Below are 22638 nucleotides of genomic sequence, written 5' to 3'. Positions count from 1 at the left end.
CAATCTCATCTGCATCCCACGCTCAAAATGGTAACACCGAGCTTTCACACCTATGTTCAAAGCGATCTCATTGACAAGTTGAAGATCAAGGGCGCTGCTTCCTAAGAGCCGGCCGGGCTAAGCAGCAACTTCATAATCACTCGATGAAAGTAAAGTAATTGCGACTAGTGATCATATGATACACTGTGAGCAACTCTTCATTGACACTTGCATCAGCCGTCAAAAGCAGCTTCAAAATTGAAGCTATCGCCAAATTTCACCCTGAGGGTGGGGCACAGAAGTGGGTGCTGAAAGCTAGATGCCCCCCACTCTTGGAAATCGATATCATTACTCAACCAGATCCAGGGGTATCGGGAAGAAAGCTCCGCCAGCCTAAGCCGGAGATATGAATAATCAGGGGGCGAAACGCTCGGTTCCTTCAAGAGGTTCGCCCTGCATGAACGAGAAGGCAACCTCAATGTTTTATGACAAGCTGTCTTCGACGTCCAGTCCCAAGATCTTTGATTGTCGTTCTCTGTAGCGTCGTATGCACTATTCCTCTTTTCTTGGATACCACAATAACGTATAGAGGAGTTTGGTGTGCCGTTGAGGTCTACAGGCCGTGGTGCATGCATGCTTCGCTAAGCAGGTGTTGTCATCCATATGTGCCCGTAGGAATAGATGCTGCAGCGTCACATGCGCAGCACTTCCCCGCGATTGAAGAGCCAATCACCAGAACATTTACCTGCATCTGAAGAATCTCCAATAATTGAGGCCAGGGTGTGATCGTCCCAAGGCGAGAAACCTAAGACCTCATCAACCGGTGTTTGCTCCCACTCTTATCCCCCACTCTTGAACCCACCCCAGAAGCCTGAGTCTTGGTAGCCACGAAAATGCTGGCGTTGCACTATCGGCCTCTATCTTTGACTCTTATCAGTTTCGAGACATTCAGACAATCGCATCCGGATACAGGTTCCGATCGTGGGGTTTTCCAAGGACCACAAGTGGCACCAACGCTCTCTCAAGTTAACTCCGGCAAGTTCGGAGACTTTGCCGGGTTACCCAGAATGCGTTGTCCCACGCTGACTACGTGGGCTTCCTCCGACGAATCCTCAGTGGTAACATGCCGGTCCATGGTCATGTGAACGCCGAACCAGACCTTACCATCAAATCGCCTTGTCCTCGAAAGTGACACAAAAGGCTCGGCGCCCTTGACCCCTGTCTCAGGGTCGATGCAGACCATGTGACATCTCTGACAAGGGCCGAGAACACTGAAGTTCAACTTGCCGATTCGAATGTCCGACCAGCCATCCTCGGCGTATGCGGATGCTTCTGGTGAAGATGCAATGACAATATTCGCACGGAACACGTCCGCTGATACATCTCGACCACCGCTGGCTCGAATCGCGGCATTCAGAGCTTCAAGGCTGGATGTTGTGACCGCCAGTATTGGGCTTTCGTTGGAAAGAAGAATTTGGTGGCCTTTTGTATTATGCTGAGTCGTCCCCAGTGTCGTGCATGCAGGCGCCGAGGGGCCACTCCATGTCTGATCCCATGCGCTTTGAGGGCACATTTTCGGGAGCCGACGGACTTTCCCTAGCCTCATAGCTGCTTTGTGGATCTTGGGCGAGCAACGAGCGAGGTCGCAAGGTACACCAAGTGCAGTGGAGAAGAACTCGCTGATATGATGAGAGATGTATCTTTCCACGTTAACAGTCTCACCACATACTCTGGAGACCGTCCATTCAAGCAGGCCTCGTGAATCACTCATGTCTGAGTCCTCCGTCAGGGGGATTGAGACAGAGTCTGGTGTGCCGTGAGGTGTGAAGCCCAAGTAAACAACGCTCAACGTCCCATTTTTGAGATCGATACTTGGCTGTAGTAAAGCCATGCGAGGGTACCTCTTCTGGCTCAAAGCTCGGCCAGTGCCGCGATGCACGAGGCACCATTCTCTATCCCACATGAGTCCTTCAGGCCGCACTTGCCAGGATATGTTTTTCGGGATATGAAAGCCTTTGCAGCTCTTGATCGGGTATACAATTATGTCTTGTATGGTGCCAGTAGTGATGTCTTGACCATACCGAATCTCGTCTGGTTTTGCCGTAATGTCACTCCTCGTTACGTAAAACTCTTGGACGAAGTTGATGAATCTGTCGACATCTGACTCCGTACTCATCGTCCCAAGACTGGCTCGAATGACTCCCGTTGGCTGGCCATTTATGAGATCGTTGTCGTCTCCGCATCGAAAGCCGTCCGCGTAGTTCTTCTTAACTTGGGCAGATGACAATCCGAGTATTTCAGACGACCTTCCGGGGTTGCAAACAGTGCCTGTTCGGAGATGCAGGTTCTGCAGGCTCGCTAGTTTCTGAAAGTCGGCAAGAGAAATCCAGGAACCGTGCTCGTTCTTGAGATTGAACGCTACTATTGGCCCACATCCGACATCATTGTGATGCTCCGGCTCGATTGAATAAACTGCACACGCAGGCGTCCCGTTGCCATGTCGAAGTGCTCGCAGGCGGCGCTTCAGTCTCTTGGACAGGTAAGAAGTATGTGTCGATATATCGTTCATAGTGCCGAACAGTCGGGAATGTGTATCCATAGCAGTGTTTAGAGCGAGTATGTTGTGTATAGGGAGAGTGCCGTCCTCGAGGAGTTGATGAATACTCCGTGTCTTCCGAGCGTGCCAAGCTTCCGGTCCACTGATAACTGAGTCCACCGTACCTCCACCGAAATACCTTCGTTTCATCAGAACGTCTGCACACTCTCGCTTGACGACCAAAGCCCCCACGTCCGGAAAGCCGAATATCTTGTAGAAGCTTAAGACCGTAAAGTCTGGTGCAGAATGATGATCGGAAAGGTCGAGCATAGAAGTTGAAACATAAGAAGCCGCATCCAGCATCGTAACAATTCCTTTCCCTTCTTTTGATGTTCGTGCCAGATTGCACCAGCTCAAGGGCAAACGTCGACCGTCGAGATTTGATTGGGCTGGATATGCGAGAAGTGTTGGCCTATCAGCGCGAACTTGACAGTCGCGGGACTGTTTATCCAGCCAATTGATCATTCCCTCGCTGTCAACACACATGCTGTTTTTGGCTTCTTGTCTCACGCCAACCAGACTGGTGTGACTCCATTGGTGGTAAATGTAGTCGAATCCTTCTGGTGTGCCTCGTAGCGCTTCGGCCACGAGCTTGATGCCAGCCGTCGCATTAGCAACAAAGACTACGTCCAATCTGGCTGGGTCTGCGTTGAACATCTGAAGCACGCGCGTGCGAATGTCCTCTATTCGTGAAGTGGACAGCTGAGAGGATGTGGACGTTGAATGAGGGTTGCCAAACAGGGTGGTTGACATTTCATTCCCGAACGAAGTCATCAGAGATTTCGCTGGTAGAGTCATACCCGCATGGTCGAGGTAGACCTGATCTATGATCATCTGTCAGCGAGGTTGCCTTTAAAGCACCAGGACTCTTGTACTCATATTGCTTTACCTTTGAGCATAGGATACTCATATTCGCGAATAGCCTCAATTCGCGCATCGTAGGTTGAATGGATTGGTGAAGTACCAGCATTTGCTGGATCGGATACCATATTTTTCGTCTTCCAGTCAATGAAATGACCCCATTGATTGCTCGAAACCAACTCCAGTTGATATATGTGTTTCTTTGCGGTGATTAGATCTTTTCAACTAAACAAGCCCGGCGGCGTTCGGACGCTCGGCTGCACGATTGTCTTCAAGGATCCTCCGTCCATCTGTACCCCGGAGGGGCTCTGTACCTCGAGATACTGTTCCTGGGATGCGAGGGGCTAAGTCCAATGTTACTGTTAGTCAAGCCTTCGATTGCCATATCTAGAAGAGTTCGTCGTCTAGAGTGGGGGAGTTCCAGATCTTGACCCTCCCCCTTGTAAGTGCGCCCCCTCCTCGTATGCCCCCACTCTTCACCTTGTGCCCCTCCAAACCAAGCCGTTGACTAGTCTCGATGCCCTTTTCGAGAGACTTGCATCGGGAACGGCTTCACCAAATTTAGCGTAAGTGGATATCTGGGGTGCCTCCGATAAGCCGTGTCGGTTACACTGGTATTTATGCTGGAAATGTGAGCCACGGGAGTCGGCAGCCCGATGCCGTATGCCCCTCTTCTTGAGACGGCTGTTATCTTTGATAATGGTAAGCATATACCTGGATTTTGTCTCCTGATTGTAATCCGATTTGCACTCGACCTTTCTGCGACGTGAGACTATTCACAATCATACCTAACATGAACCGTCTACCCTCTCCGCCTCCATCGGATTCCGATAGTGATGATTGGCACACCGGCAAAACCGCGACCCTTTCATCCCTCATCAAATCCACGTACCAGACGTCAGTCTTGAAGTTCTTTGTCAATGGACGGCCGGTCACTGTGAAGAATCCCAACCCCGACTGGGTTCTCCTTGATTGGATCCGAGCTCAAGATGGCCTCAAGGGCACCAAACTGGGATGTGGTGAGGGTGGATGCGGCGCCTGTACCGTGGTGCTACAAGTTGCGGAGGAAGACAGAACAATCAAGCATCTTGCTGTCAACGCCTGCCTGTATCCGCTGATTGGTGTCGATGGCAAAAGTCTCATAACAATTGAGGGGCTTGGTAATGTCAACCACCCTCATCCATTGCAAGAAAGGATCGCAAAAATGCAGTACGTCAGTTCGTTTCTTTTACTTGGTAACTCAGAGCAGCTGCCGCTCCGAACATAGACGTAGGATTGTCAATCAGGGCTAAGAGCTGACGATTGCAGCGGCACACAATGTGGATTCTGCACACCGGGAATCGTAATGAGTCTGTACGCATTGGTCAGAAACTCCTACCGGAATGGGAAGTTCCACCTCACCCATTCCGACGTCGAACTTCAAGGCCATCTCGACGGTAATCTCTGTAGATGTGTGAGTGTTCCTTTGACAGCATATGGCCACCCAACAGGTCGCTGATACTAGGGCAGACCGGGTACAAACCCATCTTCGAAGCCGCACGTACCTTTGTCACAGAGGATCTCAATGGCGTCCTGGCAAAGGCCGACGAGGATGAAGAAAATCTTGGACCCAGCCCGCCCTTATCAGAAGATGATGAAGATAGGGTTCTCAGTTCCGTGAATGAGCCTGGATCGTGCGGTCGGCCGGGTGGATGTTGTCGAGACAACCCAAAGCCCGCAGGCATAAATGACGTGGTTGCACAGCCGGAGCCTAGCCCTCCTACATCTGAAGATGATGAGGATATTCAGACTTTGCTGAACTCCGACAAGGCCGGCTCATGTGGAAGAAAGGGAGGATGCTGTCGAGATGGACCGAAGGAGAAGGCCAGTTCCTGTCTCCCAGTCGAGGAGGAACCCTCTCCAAACATGATGGACACTCCCATATCCGCCCCCAGACCAAAGGAAGAGCCTATCACCTCCAATCAACCAGATGAAATGGTCACCAAGCAGATTCTGGTTCCATATGACCCGACAACCGAGCCAATATTCCCACCGACGCTCTGGAAATACCAACCACGACCTATCTGCTATGGCGATAACCGAAGACTTTGGTTCAAACCCACAAATCTGGAGCAGCTACTACAACTCAAGGCCGCCTACCCAGCAGCGAAGATTGTAGGAGGTGCGAGTGAAACACAGATCGAGGTTCGCTTTAAGAAGTTGGCATACCAGGTCAACGTCTTTGCAGCAGACATCGCAGAGCTCAACACCTTCCGGGAGCCTTTGCCCCAGACACAAGCCGAGCTCAGTGCACTGGATGAGATCTTCATTCCTGGCAATTTCACTCTGAGCAAAGTCGAAGAACTGTGCAGCGATCTTTATGGAAAGCTTGGCCCCCGGGCCTTCGCCTTTGAGGCACTACGGAAGCAGCTGCGCTACTTTGCTGGTCGTCAGATCCGCAATGTTGCGAGTCTTGCTGGCAGCTTGGCCACAGCCAGCCCAATCTCAGACTCAGCGCCTGTGCTTCTGGCAGCGGGAGCTAAGGTTGTTGTGAGATCGCACACAAAAGGAACATTTGACATCCCCCTATCGTCCTGGTTCATCCGCTACCGCACTACTGCCCTGCCAGAAGATGGTGTCATAACTCAGATTGTTGTACCACTTCCACCTGTGGGTAATCGTGAGGTAACCAAAGCGTACAAACAGGCCAAGAGAAAGGATGACGACATTGCCATTGTTACGGCAGGCCTGAGAGTCCGACTTGATGAAGACGGTTTCGTCGAAGATTGTGCGTTTGCGTTCGGCGGCATGGCGCCCACCACTGTGATGGCGGAAAAGGCACAACAAGCCATTCTTTGGAAGCGCTGGGGTGAGGCTGCAACTCTCGAGGTAGCTACGGATGCACTCTTGGATCAATTCGACCTCGCATATGGTGTGCCTGGTGGGATGGCACAATACCGCAGAGGTAGGTACTTCTGTTCTTGAAAGTCGATAGACCAAGCTAACAAATGGCACAGTGTTGACAATCTCCATGTTCTTTCGGTTTTGGCATGAGGTTGTTCATGAACTGGGCCTGGCCAAAGTTAGCGCCGATCTCATTCAAGAGATCCATCGCGACATTTCCTCTGGCTACCGCGACAACTTCACTGCTTCCATGAAAAACAGAGGGACCCAGACTGTGGGAAGACCGATTCCTCATCTTTCGGCGTTAAAACATTGCACAGGCGAAGCCGAGTATCTCGACGACATGCCTCGACAGCACAACGAACTCTTTGGTGCTTTGGTTCTTGCTAAGAGAGCACATGCTGAGTTGGTCAGTGTTGACTACACTGCAGCCTTGGAGATGCCTGGTGTTGTCGGATACATCGACAAGAACAGTCCAGCCAAAGGAACAAACATCTGGGGTGCCGTGGTGCATGACGAAGAGCTCTTCGCCGAAGACACCATCCGCTACTATGGACAGGTCATTGCGTTGATTTATGCAGAGACCGCTCTCCAGGCCAGAGCAGCTGCCGATCGTGTTGAAGTTGTATACAAAGACCTTCCAGCCATTATCACTATCGACGAAGCGATCAATGCCGAAAGCTTTTTCAAGCATGGAAAGCAACTACGAAAGGGCGATGCTGTCGAAGGCTCTCTGGCGGAGGCCTGGAGCAGTTGCGACCACATTATCGAAGGTACCACCAAGATGGGTGGCCAAGAACACTTCTACCTCGAGACCAACGCAGCACTTGCTATCCCGCACATTGAGGACGGCTCCATGGAAGTATACTGCTCAACTCAAAACCTGATGGAGAACCAAGTCTTTGTCGCTCAAGTATTGGGGCTCCCAATGAGTCGGGTGAATATGAGAGTTCGTCGCATGGGCGGAGCTTATGGCGGAAAGGAGTCTAGGAGCACACCAATTGCGATGTACATCGCCCTCGCAGCTCGAAGCGCAAACCGGCCGGTGCGTATGATGCTAAATCGCGACGAAGACATGGCCATCACCGGCCAGCGACACCCTTTCCAATCACGTTGGAAAGTAGGCGTAAGCTCCCACGGCAAGATTCAGGTTCTCGACATGGACGTATACAATAACGGAGGAGCATCACTTGACATGAGTGGCGCAGTTATGTGAGTAGATTGCGTTCATGCATATCGCCCATTGACTAAACACTACTAGGGATCGTGCTTGCACCCACATCGACAATTGCTATTACATCCCACATGCTTGGATTCGAGGCTGGGTTTGCAAGACCAACACAGTCAGCAACACAGCTTTCCGCGGCTTTGGGGGCCCCCAGGGCATGTACATTTGTGAAAGCATGATGTACAAAATATCAGAAGCTCTTCATATTGATGTTGACGAGCTTCGCCGCCGTAACCTTTACGAAATCGGCCAGCGAACTCCATTCTTGCAAGAGATCACCGATGACTTCCACGTACCGACCATGCTGGACCAACTCACCGTCAATTCTGACTACGAGAAACGAAAGGCTTCAATTTGGGAGTTCAACTCTAAGCACCGATTCAAGAAACGGGGCATTTCGAAGATCCCAACGAAGTTTGGCCTCAGGTGAGTTTTCACTGATTTTGACTGATGAACCAAAGTGCTGGCTGACTTATCTTAGTTTTGCCACGGCTGTTCACCTGAATCAAGCGGGAGCATACGTCAAGATCTATGAAGACGGCTCGGTGCTCTTGCATCATGGTGGAACCGAGATGGGCCAGGGCCTTTACACGAAAATGGCCCAAGTTGCCGCCGAGGAGCTCGGCGTTAGTGTCGATGAGGTCTTTAACAAAGACTCCCAGACTGATCAAGTTGCAAACGCTTCTCCGACCGCCGCATCCTCCGGGAGTGACCTCAACGGTCAAGCTGTGAAAAACGCTTGCGATCAACTCAGAGAACGTCTCGCACCATACCGAGAGAAGTATGGGGCCGATGCACCCATGTCGAAGATTGCACATGCTGCGTACACGGACAGAGTCAATTTGGCTGCAAACGGCTTTTGGAAGATGCCACGAATCGGATACGAATGGGGTAATTGGAAAGATCCTTTGCCCATGTAAGTCTTCGCTCCTCTGATCGTGACAGGTAATCTTTGCTGATGCCCAAGGTGCAGGTACTACTATTGGACTCAGGGCGTGTAAGTTTCAATATTGTCTACTGAGGTCTTAGGTGTATGCTGACTAGCATTGTCTTAGTGCGATTAGTGAGGTTGAACTGGATACTTTGACAGGAGACTCGACGGTTCTTCGAACGGACATCATGATGGTAAGTGACCCAGCTTTCCAATTACCGATGATCATATGCTGAATTAGCACAGGACATTGGTCGCTCCATTAACCCAGCAATCGACTATGGTCAGATAGAGGGCGCTTTTGTTCAAGGCCAAGGCCTATTCACCATGGAGGAGTCCCTGTGGTCCAAGTCGGGAGAGCTCTTTACCAAAGGCCCCGGCACGTACAAAATTCCAGGTGGGCAACACTCTGTTCCTTTTCTCTGCGTATCTGTCCATCTCGCTGACAATGTTCCAGGATTCTCCGATATTCCTCAACAGTTCAATGTCTCGACATTGCAACACGATTCGGAAGGAAATCCAATTAGCTGGAGCAAACTGCGTTCTATCCAGAGCAGTAAGGGAACGGGGGAGCCGCTGCTGTTCTTGGGATGCACGGTTTTCTTTGCGCTGAGAGAAGCTGTCAAGGCAGCTCGAGAGATGAACCACGTTAGGGAACCACTTGTGCTGAACTCACCAGCCACAGCGGAAAAGTTGCGTTTAGCGGTGGGAGATCCGCTGGTTCGGAGGGCTGCGGTCAAGGCGAAGGAAGGCGAGAAAGAATGGTTCACCAGGATCGAGTCATAATTCCATACCTCAATTCATCATAGGCACTCAAGAGAATCATCGCCATCGTCCCAAGTCCCCATGACGGAGGCAGGTTGTTGAGCCAATCACCACGCCCGAGTACGCATGAAGGCATGAACCGAAGTTGGGCAAATACATCGGTAAACGGATTCAACGGTTCTGAGACATGCATATGCGCCATGAACCGAAAAGGATTCATTCAGACGGCGAGCCTATGGACGATCACCATAGCCGAGGATCTGTGGAGGGGCGTGGAGAGGCGATGCTCCTCGCCTTGGCAGTCGGTCCGGTCTCCAGAGCGTCTTCAGCTGCGGGGTAATTAGGTTGCCCGCTGAGTACCCGAAGTTTCACGGGTCTCCGTTCAAAGATGCACTTATACCTTTACCTACCTTATCTTTACCAGTATCCTGCCAGTAAAACTCAAATATCAGTGCCGGGTACACCTTGTTATTTCCAAGCCAGTGCTACACTAACCCCTAACATCATCCATCATGGCTGCTACCACGAATGGTGACCGCTCAAAGACGCTGAGCTTCAGCGACCACTTTGTCCAAATCATCAACGGAAAACCTTCTCAGACGGAGAAGTCTCGGAATGGCATCAATCCAGCAAACCTGACTGCGAAAGCAGAGGTGCCTGTGGCTACACGCGAGGATCTTGATCTTGCGGTCGCTGCGGCAAAAGATGCATTCAAGACATGGTCCAAGGTTCCGTATGAAGACCGGAAGAAGGCTGTTCTGGCCTATGCAGATGCCGTTGACAGCTATCGCACTCAGTTTAGAGATCTCCTGATCTCTGAACAAGGAAAGCCTGTACGATACTAGCATGACCTTACTTTTGAAGAAGTCAACTGCTGAGCTAGGCTGACACCAACTAGATTCCCCAAGCAGATGCCGAGACAGATGCTGCCATTAGCTGGATTCGAGGCATGGCTGGCATCTCACTCCCAGAGGATGTTGTAGAGGACAATGATCATCGAACCATCATCACTCGGTGGACTCCTCTGGGTGTGGTCGGGGCCATTGTGCCTTGGAACTTTCCCCTCCTTCTTGCCACGGGCAAGATTGCGCCGGCCCTCCTGACCGGAAATGTCATCATCGTCAAGCCCTCGTAAGTACACTTACGCCGAGAAATACTTTGTCGTAGGCGCTGACGAACATGTAGACCATTCACCCCATACTGCGGGCTGAAATTGGTAGAATTGGCACAACAATTCTTCCCGCCGGGTGTTGTACAGTCCTTGAGTGGAGATGATGATCTTGGTCCCTGGTTGACGAGTCACACGGGTATTGACAAGATCAGCTTCACTGGATCCACGACGACAGGGAAGCTAGTGATGCAGAGTGCGAGCAAAACTCTGAAGAGGGTCACTCTAGAATTGTGAGTTCCAACCCATGGAATTCCAAACAGGTGAAGACTGACATTGACAGGGGAGGAAACGATCCCGCTATCGTATTCCCAGACGTAGATGTTGACAAGGTGGCTGAAAAGGTGAGGCGATTACTTTGTCCGTGCAACCTCCTAGCTAACGATGGCAGGTTGCTTTCTTCGCTTTCCTCAATTCCGGCCAGGTATGTGTTGAGCCCTTCCCCTCTTCTCGTTATCCACACTGACTCCTCAATAAGATCTGCCTGAACCTCAAGCGGATATACGTCCACGAGTCCGTTTTTGATCAATTCAAGGAAGCCTTGGTTAAGCACGTAAAGGGATACAACCTTGGCGATGGCTCGCAGCCAGGTGTCACTCATGGTCCCCTGCAAAACTCCATGCAGTATGAACGAGTCAAGGCGTTCTTTTCGGACATTGAATCTCAGGGGTGGAAGGTTGCCGTGGGAGGCAACATTGAGAAGTCCCAAGGCTATTTCATTACCCCAACAATCATCGATCGTCCCCCTGAGAAGTCTCGTCTAGTTGTTGAAGAGCCCTTCGGTAAGTCTTTGAATTCATACGTGGCCCTTTTACACCTCGCCTCTAATGATATTCGAACAGGTCCTATTGTGCCTCTTCTATCGTGGAGCAGCGAAGATGAGGTTATTTCTCGGGCCAACGACACTTCGATGGGTCTTGGAGCATCCGTGTGGACGAATGATTTGAAGAAAGCAGCCGAAGTAGCCAAACAGATCCAAGCAGGAAATGTCTGGATCAATACACACTTCGATCTGTCACCTCTCGCACCATTCGGGGGGCACAAAGAAAGTGGTATTGGAACTGAGTGGGGCGCGAATGGTCTGAAAGCTTTCTGCAATAATCAGACGCTTTTCTTGAACAAGAAAGTCGTCAGTTAGTGGCAAGAGATCTCAATACAATGCATTTACTTCTCTTTCGAGACATTGAAGCAAGTCATTCAGAATCTCCAGAGTGAAGTCGTATTCATTGATCTTGGGTTTTGCTGGATGTCGATGGTGTCTGCCAGCTTGGGTTGTTTGATGCACTCGGTCTGAAGTTTGCATCAACGTCCTCGTAATTTCTACATCAAGGCGTCGAATAACAAGTTTCTGCCTTTTCATTCATGCGAATACGTCTAGCTAACCGGATGGGTGTGGGCATAGACGACACTGGGGAGGAAGACCGGGACGACGATGACAATAACGATAGGGACGAAAACGATAATAGGCATATCAGAAGGGCGAAGGTAGATACACATCGGAAGATCATAGGAAGAAAACGAAGTAGCATTCATATTTCCCTCAATTACGACCAAATCAAAATTGGTTTGATTGTAGTTCCATCCTCCATATCCTTCACAGCTAACTCAAAGTCCTTAACCTTCAGGGAAAGTCACATCAATATTAGAATCAGCGTGCAGGGCCCAGTACTTACATCGTAGGTCTTGATAAGCTTTCCCAATGGGAACCTTCCCTCATGGTACCATTGGATAAGCTGAGGGATATACTGAATGATGATTCAGCCAATTGTCCGAGTCTCACAGACACAAACTTACATCCTCAGGGTATACTCCTCCTTCCATGCTGCCCAGCAACTGCTTGCCACTCTGTATCGAGTCAGGTCGAAGCCTCTACCATCTGCACAGCACATTTGACTTACCACCATGTGTGGAACAATAGGCAGATCCAAGCTTGCATCCATTGGCGCAACGCCTAGCAAAATCATCTTCCCTTGGTTCGCGGTGAACTCGAGCCCTTGTTTAATCAATGGCACAACCCCGGTAGCATCTACTGTGATGGTGCTCCCCGGCCCACCAGTGAGCTTTCGAATTCCTTCTGTCAGTGTGTTGGTGATGTTTGCGGTGTTGACGGTGTGGGTTGCTCCAAGCGACTGAGCGAGATCAAGTCTGCTAGGCACGCGGTCAATTCCGATGACGGTTCGACAGCCAATGATCTTCGCAGCCTGGAAGAAAGTTCAGAATGATTTCAAAGTGAAAGATACTGGAATTCAAGTTTCTACTTACCATTACTGCTGCAAGACCGACCCCACCAAGACCAATGACAGCGACGGTGTCGTCTTGTGTTGCCGCAGCTAGCTTTGTAATAGTACCGGCACCAGTCTAAAGGTTCTATCAGTCTGCGGGAACACTAAAGTTTGGATTCGAACATACTTGTATGCCACAGCCCAGAGGCGCCAGCATTTTCAGCTCGTCTTCGCTGTTTACGAGGCGAGTAACGTTGACTATCGATGTTTGCTTCACCCGAGCCAACCGAGAAAAGCTTGACTGTCCGAAAAAGGACCCGCCGACCGAAATCCTTCCAGTGCCCGAGTTCGAAAACGAAGTGGAACATCCAGTGAAGTTGATTTCGTTGAAACTCTCACAATATCCCGGCGCGCCAAATTTGCAGTTGTGGCATTGGGTACAGAAAGCAAAGGACAAAAGAACTGCGTCTCCAGTTTTGACTTTTGCGACTTCATTCCCGACCGACCTGACATAGCCAGCACCTGTGATGTTGTTAGTCGTGCTCATTCAACAGTACGGTGCGTAATGGAGCCGTGCCTTCATGCCCAACAATGCGAGGGTATGGAGGGACTGGAAAGCCAGGCGTCCCATCCGGCGCGGATGCACAACCAAGGTCCGTATGGCATATGCCAGTGGCAATTACTTCAACGATAGCCTCATCGTCTTCGGGTTGCGTGAGTTCAACATCTTCAAGTCTCCACTGTCTCTTCCCATTTTCAGGGGGATAGGCAACAATGGCCTGCGTGGTTGCGTATGCTGACGCCATTGTTTGATGAGACTGATTCAAGGTAAGTCTGATATGATGAAAACGCACATTGAAGTGTCATCCTATCTTTCCTCTCTGTTATGTATGTTCAAAGGCTAAATGGCTCTCCAATTTGTTGGTCAACTCGATCGCTGATCTCTATGTCAACACAAGGGCTTTGCGCCATCTCAGAGCCAGCCCTCTGAGAGCTCTGATGCCGGACCGGCCTCCGACGTACCCAAGCCCAATACCGAGGTACTTCTTATGGTAGCTGTTTCAAATGTTCTCCAAGAGCAGACTCGTAGTGGTCGGGACTCGGTCCTATCCTTGCCACACCCCGCATCCCCCCACGAGTGATGTCCCAGCCCAGTGCAGTACCCCGCAAACCCCAGATCCCCCGCCCGCGAGTGCCGAACTATCTCTTTTATCCACTGGAGTGTAACGTTTACCGTGGCGCCGGAGACGTTTGTTGCCATCGGAACATTCTCGGGGACCCCAAGCACGGTGGATAAGTAAAGTTCATCCCTCTTCCTGGGCTTCTTGAGAAGACAATCATTCAAACACCAGACCATATGCGACTATGGCCCCTTCTACAATGACCACGGTATAGTCAACAGCTCGCTCCTTCAGTTCCCTTCACTGACAGCAGCACAGACAACAGAAACTACCAAGACCAATGGCGTCAATCACTTAGATGCCGCGGAGCTGCCTTCGAAGATCGCGCCGAGCTCCAAGTGGGTCGATACCAGCGACTCCATTAAGGCAGATCCATCGACCAGTGTAAAGGCTTCTGATGGACCTGTTGGTGACTTTGGCTGGGGTCCATGGAAGATCCAAGGTACGTGACGAGCCATACAGAATTATGTCGGTAGAAACTGATCACAATCCTCTCTCAGATGTTTTGATTCCGCCTAGTGCCGGTCGAGGTATGATCAAGAAATACCATCAACGCAGAACTCTCTACTAGTACACTTTTCTCTCCCTTGCCGGACTTTGGTCATTCCACAACCTTGAGAGCACATCATACCGTGCCGCGGCCCTTGGCTTCCTCTTCCCGGGCGCGGGATTCACGGCAGTAGCAAGCCCCACAGCAGTAGCAGCCTTCTTGCTTACGCTCGTTCTCATCCCGGTGTCAATCTTCGTTTGGTTTGCCATGGGTGGCATCGCATTTCCCATCGCGCTATGGATTGGATCCAGCTTCATGGCTGGCCGTCTTGCCCAGGACACTTTGTTCGAACAGTCCGCCGCGCTATGGGCTCTCGGTTGCTTCAGTGGTATCACTTGGTTGATGAACAACGCCAGCTCTCTCAATGCTGCTGGGTACTCGAAGGCTCAAGAGAGGAACAAGTACCTCGTGCAGGCCGTCGAAGAGCAGATGGCCGACGCCGCACCTGCACCTCAGTCTGGCGATCGTGAGCTATCCCTCGAGACTCTCCGGCACGTGCAGCATATGATCGAGCGAGGACTTAGTCCCCGTGACGACTTCAGCTTCCACGACGTTATCGACCAGTTCCAGACAGGCGCCATTCGCTATCAGCTGTACGGGACTATCGATGCCTTGAGTCTATACCAGTGCCACTACGTCCCAGGCTTCCACGGCTATCTTTCCAAGGCATGTCAAAATGCCATCGAGAAGAGTCTCCAGAAACGGATCATGTCGTAAGTAAATCCCATGAATGACTTAAACGTTTTGAGTAACAGCCCTTCAGATATTGGAAGTGGGAGTCCATCTTTGGAAGATTCACCCTCAGCGACTGGGATCCAATTAAGAAAGACAACATCGTAAGTGATTCAACCCCTGGCTTGGACCAATGCTAATATCATGTCAGATGGTCACTGGCTACTTGAGTGCTGCGATTGGTCTCTACGGCCAGGCATCGGGCGATCGACAGTACAACAAGAAGGATGCTCTCGAGTTTGTCATTGATGACGGAAAGCACTACAAGACCAATTACGAGGGCCTCGCAGATGCGCTATTCAACAACATGACTGAGAATCCATACTGCCTGTATCCGTGCGAGCCGAACTGGACTTACTCACTTTGCAAGTGCGTCTATTCCCCCTAAGACTCAAGTACTAGAGCTGATTGAGGGTCTGCAGCTTGACTGGCATGGCTGGGCTTGTCATTTCTGACCGTCTCCTCGGTCGTGATCTAGGAGTGAAGCTCCGCAACAGGTTCGAAAGATCTCTTGAGGAAGAGTTCACTGAATGTGACGGCCGAATCCTGCCAATTCGAAGCGAGTTCACCGGCTTGACGGTATGTAATGGAATGAGTTCACCAGGAAGATGTGATCTAACGAGTTCTATGCAGCTCCCGGGTCTTTGCGGCACTCTTACCGACTGTATCAATGCGATGCTGCTGACTGCCTACCTTCCCCACTTGGCCCACCGAAACTGGGCTATGATCCGGAAGGAGTTCCTCAAGTACGACAAGAATGGTCAGCTTGAGGTTAGAAGCCTTAAGGGCGCCGACAAGATGGACCCGCGGAACTATCGGGCTAGCGAGGGACCCCTCCGAGCGTTCATCGCTGCGACCGCGGCCGAGTTCGGCAACGAGAAGATCAGGAAGGAGGCATTGCACCAGCTTGACAACACCTACTTCCCTGTTGAGGCAACAAAGTCGGGCTCTCTGAGGAACAAAAGGTCTGTCAGCCACATCACAAGTAATCGCTTTGATGGCGCGTCTCGTTAAGAATCGGGACCTCGCCAATGCCACGCTACATGGTCCGCCTGAGAACGCATTGCAGGGACCCCTACTCGAAGAGGCTCCGTTCCCAGACGTTCTGGTGGCGAAAGCGTACAGCAATGACGGAAAGCAACTTGATCTTGTGTTGTACAATGGTGCTGAGCCAGGGACCTTCGAGCTGGGATTTGAAAGGCTCGTCCCCGGTAAGGAGTACTCGCTAAGCACTGGAGGATCGGTAAAGGCGAACAATAAGGGAAAGGCGACAGTGAAGGTCTCAGTGAAGGGTCGCACTCAAATCATTCTGAAGCCAGTTGTCTAGACTGTTACTCCATTTCCTTTGTGTCAAGTCTGCGATTAGTTTGGTCGCAACAGGAACCTGGGTCCAGACTGTATGATGTTACCAATGAAATCAAGTCCTTCAAGCAGTTCATGATGTTTTGCCATCCTTTGTCTTGATGTGATTCCACAGCCCATACGGACAAGTCAATGTGATGCAATTATTGCAAATACAACGCTAACACTACGCTCAATAATCTTTTACAATGCCAGATACTTCTACTGGAAACAGGACTACTCCGCTCACTGTCGGTAACCACAATGCAAATCATATAAGTTGTCTTTCTATCATATCCTCTTCGCTCGAACACCCCACTAAGGCAGATTGTCTAGCCTTGTCCGCAACCGAAAGGACTGTGCGGTGATGAAAATCGAAGACGTGGACATCATCGCAGCTGCGACAGACCTGAACATATGTCAGTGTCCAAATCCCTCCAATTTTCAAGGGCTTAACAGTGCTTACGGTGTCATGGCAAATCCAAATGGCTTTATCCAGCCTACTGCCATCACGAAGGCGAGAAGGTTGTACGCCGCAGTCCATCTCAAGTTGAACGTAATCTGTTGGTTGGTGAGCTCCGCAATTTTGAATGCAAGGCAAACCAGATCTATCCGCGAGTTAAGAATCATAATTGAAGCACCCGTCGTAGCCAATGCATTATTGTGGTACACGGCAAAGCCAACGTCCGCAGCTGCAAGACTCGGAGCATCGTTGAGTCCATCACCGACCTGAATCGTCAGTATTGTGTGCAAGGAAGTCTTCAAGATTGAGTATACCGACTCACCATAGCCACCGCATTACCGTTCTTTTTGGAAGCGTTGATGAAAGCGAGTTTGTCGGTCGGCGAGGCTTGTGATGCCAAAACAGGTATTCCCACATGACTGGCGACTCTGTGAGCTTCGTCGGCCATATCGCCCGTAAGCTGCCGTCAGTTAGCATCAGCACAACTCATAAGTCCGATGTCGTCGCATGACGACTCCTCACCAGAGAGCACTTGTATCCCGATGAGGTCAACGCTGCTATCGTGCTTTGCGCCTCAGCCTTGACCGTATCCTTTCTCATTGTCAGTAATCACCCGCCACAAGGCGAAGGCCGTCCGACTCACCGAAACTAGTATCTTTCCAGCATAGCAGCCGTCTACCCCAACGCGAGCCTCAATCTTGCCACTTCCCACAGCGTCGCCGTGGTCAGGAATGTCGTTGATACCAGCAGCTTTAAGGTATTGTGAGCTTCCCACAATGACATAATGCCACTCGTCTTTGGCAATGCGAACGTTTCCGGAGACGCCTTGACCGGCTGAGCTGCAGATGTCGCGCGTCTCACCGTGAGCTTGGAAGCGCAGCCAATCTTCACCCAAATATTTGACGCCACTTGAGAAGATGCTCTTACCCAGTGGATGACCAGTAGCATCATTGACCTCAACTGCGCAGATCAAGGTCCAAAGTGTGTTCTCCCTGCAGGCCCACTGGGGTGATGGCAAGAAGTCCGAGACAGTCAAGTTGTCCCCGGTCAACGTCCCAGTCTTATCGAAGATGACGGACCTGACCTTGACCAGCTTCTGTATCGTCGATGCGCCTCCAGTAATCAACAGTCCTCTTTTCTGTGCAGAATCTTAACAATGTCAGCTCAGAGAACATAGCAATGGGCCAAATAGAGAGCTTACAGACTGCGGTTGCAACCGCGGATGGTATAGCAAGGCCGAGAGCACATGGGCATGCGCTCATCAGGATAGTCATCGATCTAGCCACGGCGGATCGAATGTACTGATAGTTGGGGTGAAGTGAGTTGTAACTAAAGACCTCGAGGATCGGAAGAACGATTGCAAAGAAAATGACAGCTGTGAGGAAATACTTGATGATGTCGTCAAGCAGAGCGTCACCGTCCGACTTCGTTGCGGAAGAGTCTGCAACACTCCCCAGAAGCTTGGAATAGAATGATTGGCCCTTCTCATTTTTGACAACACAAACTAGTCTTCCGTGGAGATTTCGCGTACCGCCCATTATTATGTCGCCAACATCCCTTCGAACGGGAAGAGACTCCCCTGTCAGCATTGACTGGTTGACTAAAGATGATCCAAATGTGATGTAGCAATCGCATGGTATTATTGAAAATGGCTCGACGAATATTTCGTCGGACGGTCGAAGATATGTCGATGGAACGTTCTGTACCAATATTAGCCAGATCAATCAAACACCCACAGATTGTGGCTTACTTCGCCAGAAGGACTGAGTCGGACAAAGTCAATCTGTGTCAGGGGCTTGTAGATCTTGATCAAGTCTTTTGAAACTTGTCGCCGCGAAAGACACTCCAGGTATCTCCCACCCACAACCGTCAGCGTCAAACCAGTGGAGGTAGCCAAATACATAGTGGCAGTTCGAGGGCCTTGGATAAATAGGTCGATGCAGGAGAATGAAATCCCCAAGAACACAGCTAGGGCCACCAAGGTATTCATAGTGGGACTTGCCCCCTTGATCCATCTCCAGCCATCGGCATGAATCCACGAAACATGTCGCCATTGGCAAGAGACTGCGACTGCCAGCGCTGCCACCTGCAATGCCCAGAGAATTATAGTCTCTAGGGCCCACGTACCCCGGATCTGATATGTCGCCATTTCAATCAGCTGAATAACTGCCGCATTCTTCCCAACATTGACAAAGCTCGTCCACAGCATTTTTGACTCTCGCCTTGACTCGAGGAGGCCCATAATCTCCTTTGGGGAGCGAGGTCCAGGTTCTGCCCCATACCCAAGATTTCGTACAGCTTGCAAAATACCGTCGAGGTGCAAAGTCGAGTTTGTTCCCACAACAGTGGCTTGCCGTAGATGCAAAGATACTCTTACATCTTTTACCCCGTCAGACCCCAGGATCGCTCTCTCGATGCTGCCTGAGCAAGCTGCACACGACATGCCAGACAGCGATAGAATGATCGCGTTTGAGTTGCAGCTTTTGACGGGTGTAGTCCGAGCATGGCCGCTCTCAGTTTCTGGCAGAGCCTCCGTGCCTGTGTCGTCATTGTAGTGAATGCTATCGTCCAAGTCGAAGAATTGACAAGCTTCGACCAGCTGCCCTATGCAAAATGCGGCAATGAAGCAACATGCCATTATTGACGACTGGGTAAAGACTGTTGATTGACTGACAGCTGGCCCAGAGTAAGCACCATAGCTAGGACCTTCTATTCACTCAAACTCACAAGTCTAACCCCGACGGGGTTTCACTGGTCGTAAGTGGACGGATTTGCGGCGGGGCAGCAACCACCCCTCTCTTCGGTCCGGCTGTCCGTAGGAGAGAGTCTTAACGCGGGGAAGCGATTGACCCCGCGGGGTTCAATCATGGATCTACCCTGTAACTACCCGTTCGAGCGCCCAGAGGACGACTTGGACGCAATCAATGTCTGTTCATAATTCGTAGATTATGATTGTCCGAGGTGCGCAATGAAGCGCACGCTGTTGACGACACGTTTCGGAATATGACGGGATAATGAGTCCGTTTAGCTGGGGCTACAGGCGTTCTTACGGGACGTCGTCATCTGGATGGCAAAATATGTTCAAATGCTGACTCTAAATTTAAACCGTAAGAATTTTGCCCATGCTGCGAGAAATGCTTTGATAGCAATATGACGTTGGCACATGAAGTCTGCCTTCACTCAACTGAACAAAGTACGACGCCTTCGCCTACGGCATCTCCAACCTTCCACTTTGTCTCGAACCTTCCAGCTACATTTGCTCTAATATTGATCTCCATCTTCATACTCTCTATCACCATGACACTCTCTCCGCTTTTGACCTCCTCTCCCATTGCCTTTCCAATAGAGAGGACCTTGCATGGCATCGGGGCTTTGATCTGAGCATGGTGGTCAGTAGCAACCTGTGCATCTTTTCGTAGGCCGGAGAAGAAGGACAATAGTGTATCACGTCGCAATGCCTTCCACTCTCCTATTTGAGGAACGTGGCATAGGACTGATTGGGTTTCGTTAGGCCTCAACCCCGCTGAGCGCTGTCCCAAGCAAGGAAGAGAGCAAAACACTTGTAGTCTTCGCCCGTCCACAGAGAACGTCAATACCCACGATGGTGGGATACTAGCCCTCGAAGAAAAGTTGCCGGTCTTGTGAGCTGGCTTGAGAGTGATATCCTCAATTGAGAAAGATGGCCCTTTCCAAGCGTCACCACTCCGGAAGGCCTGACTTAGGATAGTGTATTTTGACGTAAGATGTTGGGCCGGAGACGAAAGTGACGGATCTTGCTCGACGGGGTCATCAAGAGAAATGGTGTGGAGTTGCACGCGCCATCTGTCACCTGCAGGGCCATCGCATGGCCGGCGAAGGCAAGCCTCGCATGAGGTCGCTGATTCCGAGGCTTTCGAGTCTCGCGTCGAAATGATCTCACAGCCCTGCTGAAAGGGATCGAACTTCTGGTTGTGAAAGCCCCGACGAACTCCACCAAACGGCTGTCGTCGAACACCTTGGGTCCGAGACGCCTTCTTAAGGGCGTCAAAAAGCAGACCGGGAATAGCAGAGGTGTATCTGGGCAGCTCTGGAAGGTATGGATTTCGAAGCAATTCGTCAAGATGGGTCGGGATGAAAGATGTTTGGTATGCTGTGTCCTTGAATCCTGGGTGAAGGAGACAGCTCTGAAGGAACAGCTGATTCGTCTTGATTCCAACGCACGCGGTATTCGCCAGCTCTTTCGCGAGAATATCGATAGCCAAGGCCCTTGTAGGTGCCCACACCACAATTTTGCAAATCATGGAGTCGAAGTAGATCGATATCGATGCCCCGCTTTGCATCGCCGTCTCGTAGCGCACTACAGAGCTGGCACCTCGATGCGGGTTTGCGGGCTTCCATAGGGCAACTGTGTCATGACTTGGCATGAAGTCCCGATTGGGGATCTCCGCGCAAAGTCTACACTCAATTGCATGTCCAGTCTGTGTCAAGGCAGATAGTTCAGGAACATCGGCAAGACGCCCGCCAGCCGCGACGTAGAGCTGCAATGACACGAGATCAACGCCGACAACTTCCTCTGTGATGGGGTGTTCGACTTGAAGGCGAGTGTTGACTTCCAAGAAATAGAACTTTTTGGTGGTCGTGTCGACGACAAACTCCACGGTCCCTGCTCCTTCGTATCCTAGAAGCTTCCCGATTTTGACGGCCGTGTCACTCATGCTTTTCTTAGTCTGTTCGTCGAGAAACAAACACGGCGTTTCTTCAATGACTTTCTGATTGCGACGCTGGACGGAACAGTCGCGTTCAAACAGAGACACGACGTTGCCATGCTGGTCTCCAACAATCTGAATCTCGACGTGCTTGCTGCTCTCGATGAACTTTTCCAGAATGCAGTCGCTAGAACCAAAAGATCTCTGGGCTTCCGACTGTGCGCGGTCCAGTTCCGACTGGAGCTGAGAAGCTTCGCGGACTACTCGCATACCTTTGCCACCGCCTCCAGCAGAAGCCTTGAGCATGACAGGGAAGCCGATGCGTGTCGCCGCATCTTGGAGATCTTCCACATTCTGGCTGGACCCGGAGAATCCTGGAATCAGGGGCACTTCCGGTGCGTGGGTTCTCAAATATTCTTTGGAGGTCCGCTTGTCGCCTAGTGTCGAGATTGTCTGACCAGTTGGCCCTACGAAGGTCAACCCCGTGGCGCGAACACGGTCCGCAAAGTCGGCATTCTCGCTCAGGTATCCATAACCGGGATGGACGGCATCGGCGTGGGCTTCCAGGGCGGTCTTGAGGAGGAGATCGATGTTGAGAAAGGGGTTTTTGGTGTCGTGTTCGATTGATCCGATACAGATAGACTCATGTGCGTCTGCTACGTGTTGCGACAAGGCATCTCTGCATTTCTTATTAGACGAATACGAATGCACCTAGTTGCGTTGTAGGACACCTACTCCTGAGTGTACACTGCCACTGTCTGAACACCAAGCTTTCGACACGTCGAGATAATACGACAAGCAATCTCCCCACGATTCGCAATCAGAAGTTTCGAAATTTTTGACCCACCATCGGCGCTCAATGGGATCGTAGCTTCGAACAATGGTGGTTTGTTGATGTTCGTCATCTTGAAGACCTGCGCAATGTTGTTCAATAGGAAAGAAAGTGTGGAAACCCGGACGGAACTCTGCTGTTACATCTGCCCGTATTGGCTTGATCGCCGCATCATTTTTGAGCAGTCGCGAGCGCCGGTCCGCGTGACGTAGCTTGTAAAC

General features: G+C 50.9%; 7 protein-coding genes across 7 annotated transcripts; 3 read left to right on the top strand and 4 right to left on the bottom strand.

Annotated features, from left to right (window-relative positions):
* Positions 1-1000: 1000 nt before the first annotated feature.
* On the bottom strand, positions 1001-3564 carry nit-13 (Molybdenum cofactor sulfurase; the record flags this gene model as incomplete). Its single annotated transcript, XM_032036230.1, has 2 exons — positions 1001-3399; positions 3465-3564. 2 exons carry the CDS (start codon positions 3562-3564, stop codon positions 1001-1003), a joined length of 2499 nt encoding a protein of 832 aa, XP_031884785.1.
* Positions 3565-4229: 665 nt separating this feature from the next.
* On the top strand, positions 4230-9264 carry hxnS (Nicotinate hydroxylase hnxS; the record flags this gene model as incomplete). Its single annotated transcript, XM_032036229.1, has 10 exons — positions 4230-4645; positions 4745-4889; positions 4946-6380; positions 6433-7531; positions 7581-7973; positions 8029-8463; positions 8521-8544; positions 8603-8672; positions 8725-8875; positions 8936-9264. The coding sequence occupies 10 exons, from the start codon at positions 4230-4232 to the stop codon at positions 9262-9264; spliced, it is 4497 nt and encodes a 1498-aa protein (XP_031884783.1).
* Positions 9265-9755: 491 nt separating this feature from the next.
* Positions 9756-11549, top strand: FUS7-1 (putative aldehyde dehydrogenase FUS7; the record flags this gene model as incomplete). The annotated part of the gene is made up of 7 exons (XM_032036228.1): positions 9756-10076; positions 10142-10374; positions 10429-10644; positions 10695-10755; positions 10803-10835; positions 10890-11193; positions 11254-11549. The coding sequence occupies 7 exons, from the start codon at positions 9756-9758 to the stop codon at positions 11547-11549; spliced, it is 1464 nt and encodes a 487-aa protein (XP_031884784.1).
* Positions 11550-11955: 406 nt separating this feature from the next.
* xylB-0 (Aryl-alcohol dehydrogenase) lies at positions 11956-12850 on the bottom strand (the record flags this gene model as incomplete). The annotated part of the gene is made up of 6 exons (XM_032036227.2): positions 11956-12030; positions 12085-12156; positions 12206-12256; positions 12310-12612; positions 12674-12769; positions 12821-12850. 6 exons carry the CDS (start codon positions 12848-12850, stop codon positions 11956-11958), a joined length of 627 nt encoding a protein of 208 aa, XP_031884781.2.
* Positions 12851-14013: 1163 nt separating this feature from the next.
* ldi-0 (Linalool dehydratase/isomerase) lies at positions 14014-16423 on the top strand (the record flags this gene model as incomplete). The annotated part of the gene is made up of 9 exons (XM_066152932.1): positions 14014-14022; positions 14073-14256; positions 14315-14344; positions 14510-15077; positions 15128-15200; positions 15248-15465; positions 15519-15675; positions 15730-16081; positions 16197-16423. The coding sequence occupies 9 exons, from the start codon at positions 14014-14016 to the stop codon at positions 16421-16423; spliced, it is 1818 nt and encodes a 605-aa protein (XP_066007715.1).
* A 332-nt stretch (positions 16424-16755) lies between these two features.
* Positions 16756-18438, bottom strand: silP (Silver exporting P-type ATPase; the record flags this gene model as incomplete). The annotated part of the gene is made up of 6 exons (XM_032036225.2): positions 16756-16846; positions 16904-17166; positions 17223-17360; positions 17423-17491; positions 17544-18049; positions 18102-18438. The coding sequence occupies 6 exons, from the start codon at positions 18436-18438 to the stop codon at positions 16756-16758; spliced, it is 1404 nt and encodes a 467-aa protein (XP_031884779.2).
* A 1638-nt stretch (positions 18439-20076) lies between these two features.
* CGGC5_v013481 (Methylcrotonoyl-CoA carboxylase subunit alpha) lies at positions 20077-22490 on the bottom strand (the record flags this gene model as incomplete). The annotated part of the gene is made up of 2 exons (XM_032036224.1): positions 20077-22264; positions 22321-22490. 2 exons carry the CDS (start codon positions 22488-22490, stop codon positions 20077-20079), a joined length of 2358 nt encoding a protein of 785 aa, XP_031884780.1.
* Between the last annotated feature and the right edge of the window lie 148 nt (positions 22491-22638).

The sequence above is a fragment of the Colletotrichum fructicola genome (genome assembly GCF_000319635.2).
Source record: "Colletotrichum fructicola Nara gc5 chromosome Unknown KSG_Nara_v1_contig08, whole genome shotgun sequence".
Taxonomy (NCBI): Eukaryota; Fungi; Ascomycota; class Sordariomycetes; order Glomerellales; family Glomerellaceae; genus Colletotrichum; species Colletotrichum fructicola.
The sequence above is the reverse complement of the archived record's forward strand: the minus strand, read 5'-3'. Positions and strand labels throughout refer to the sequence as shown.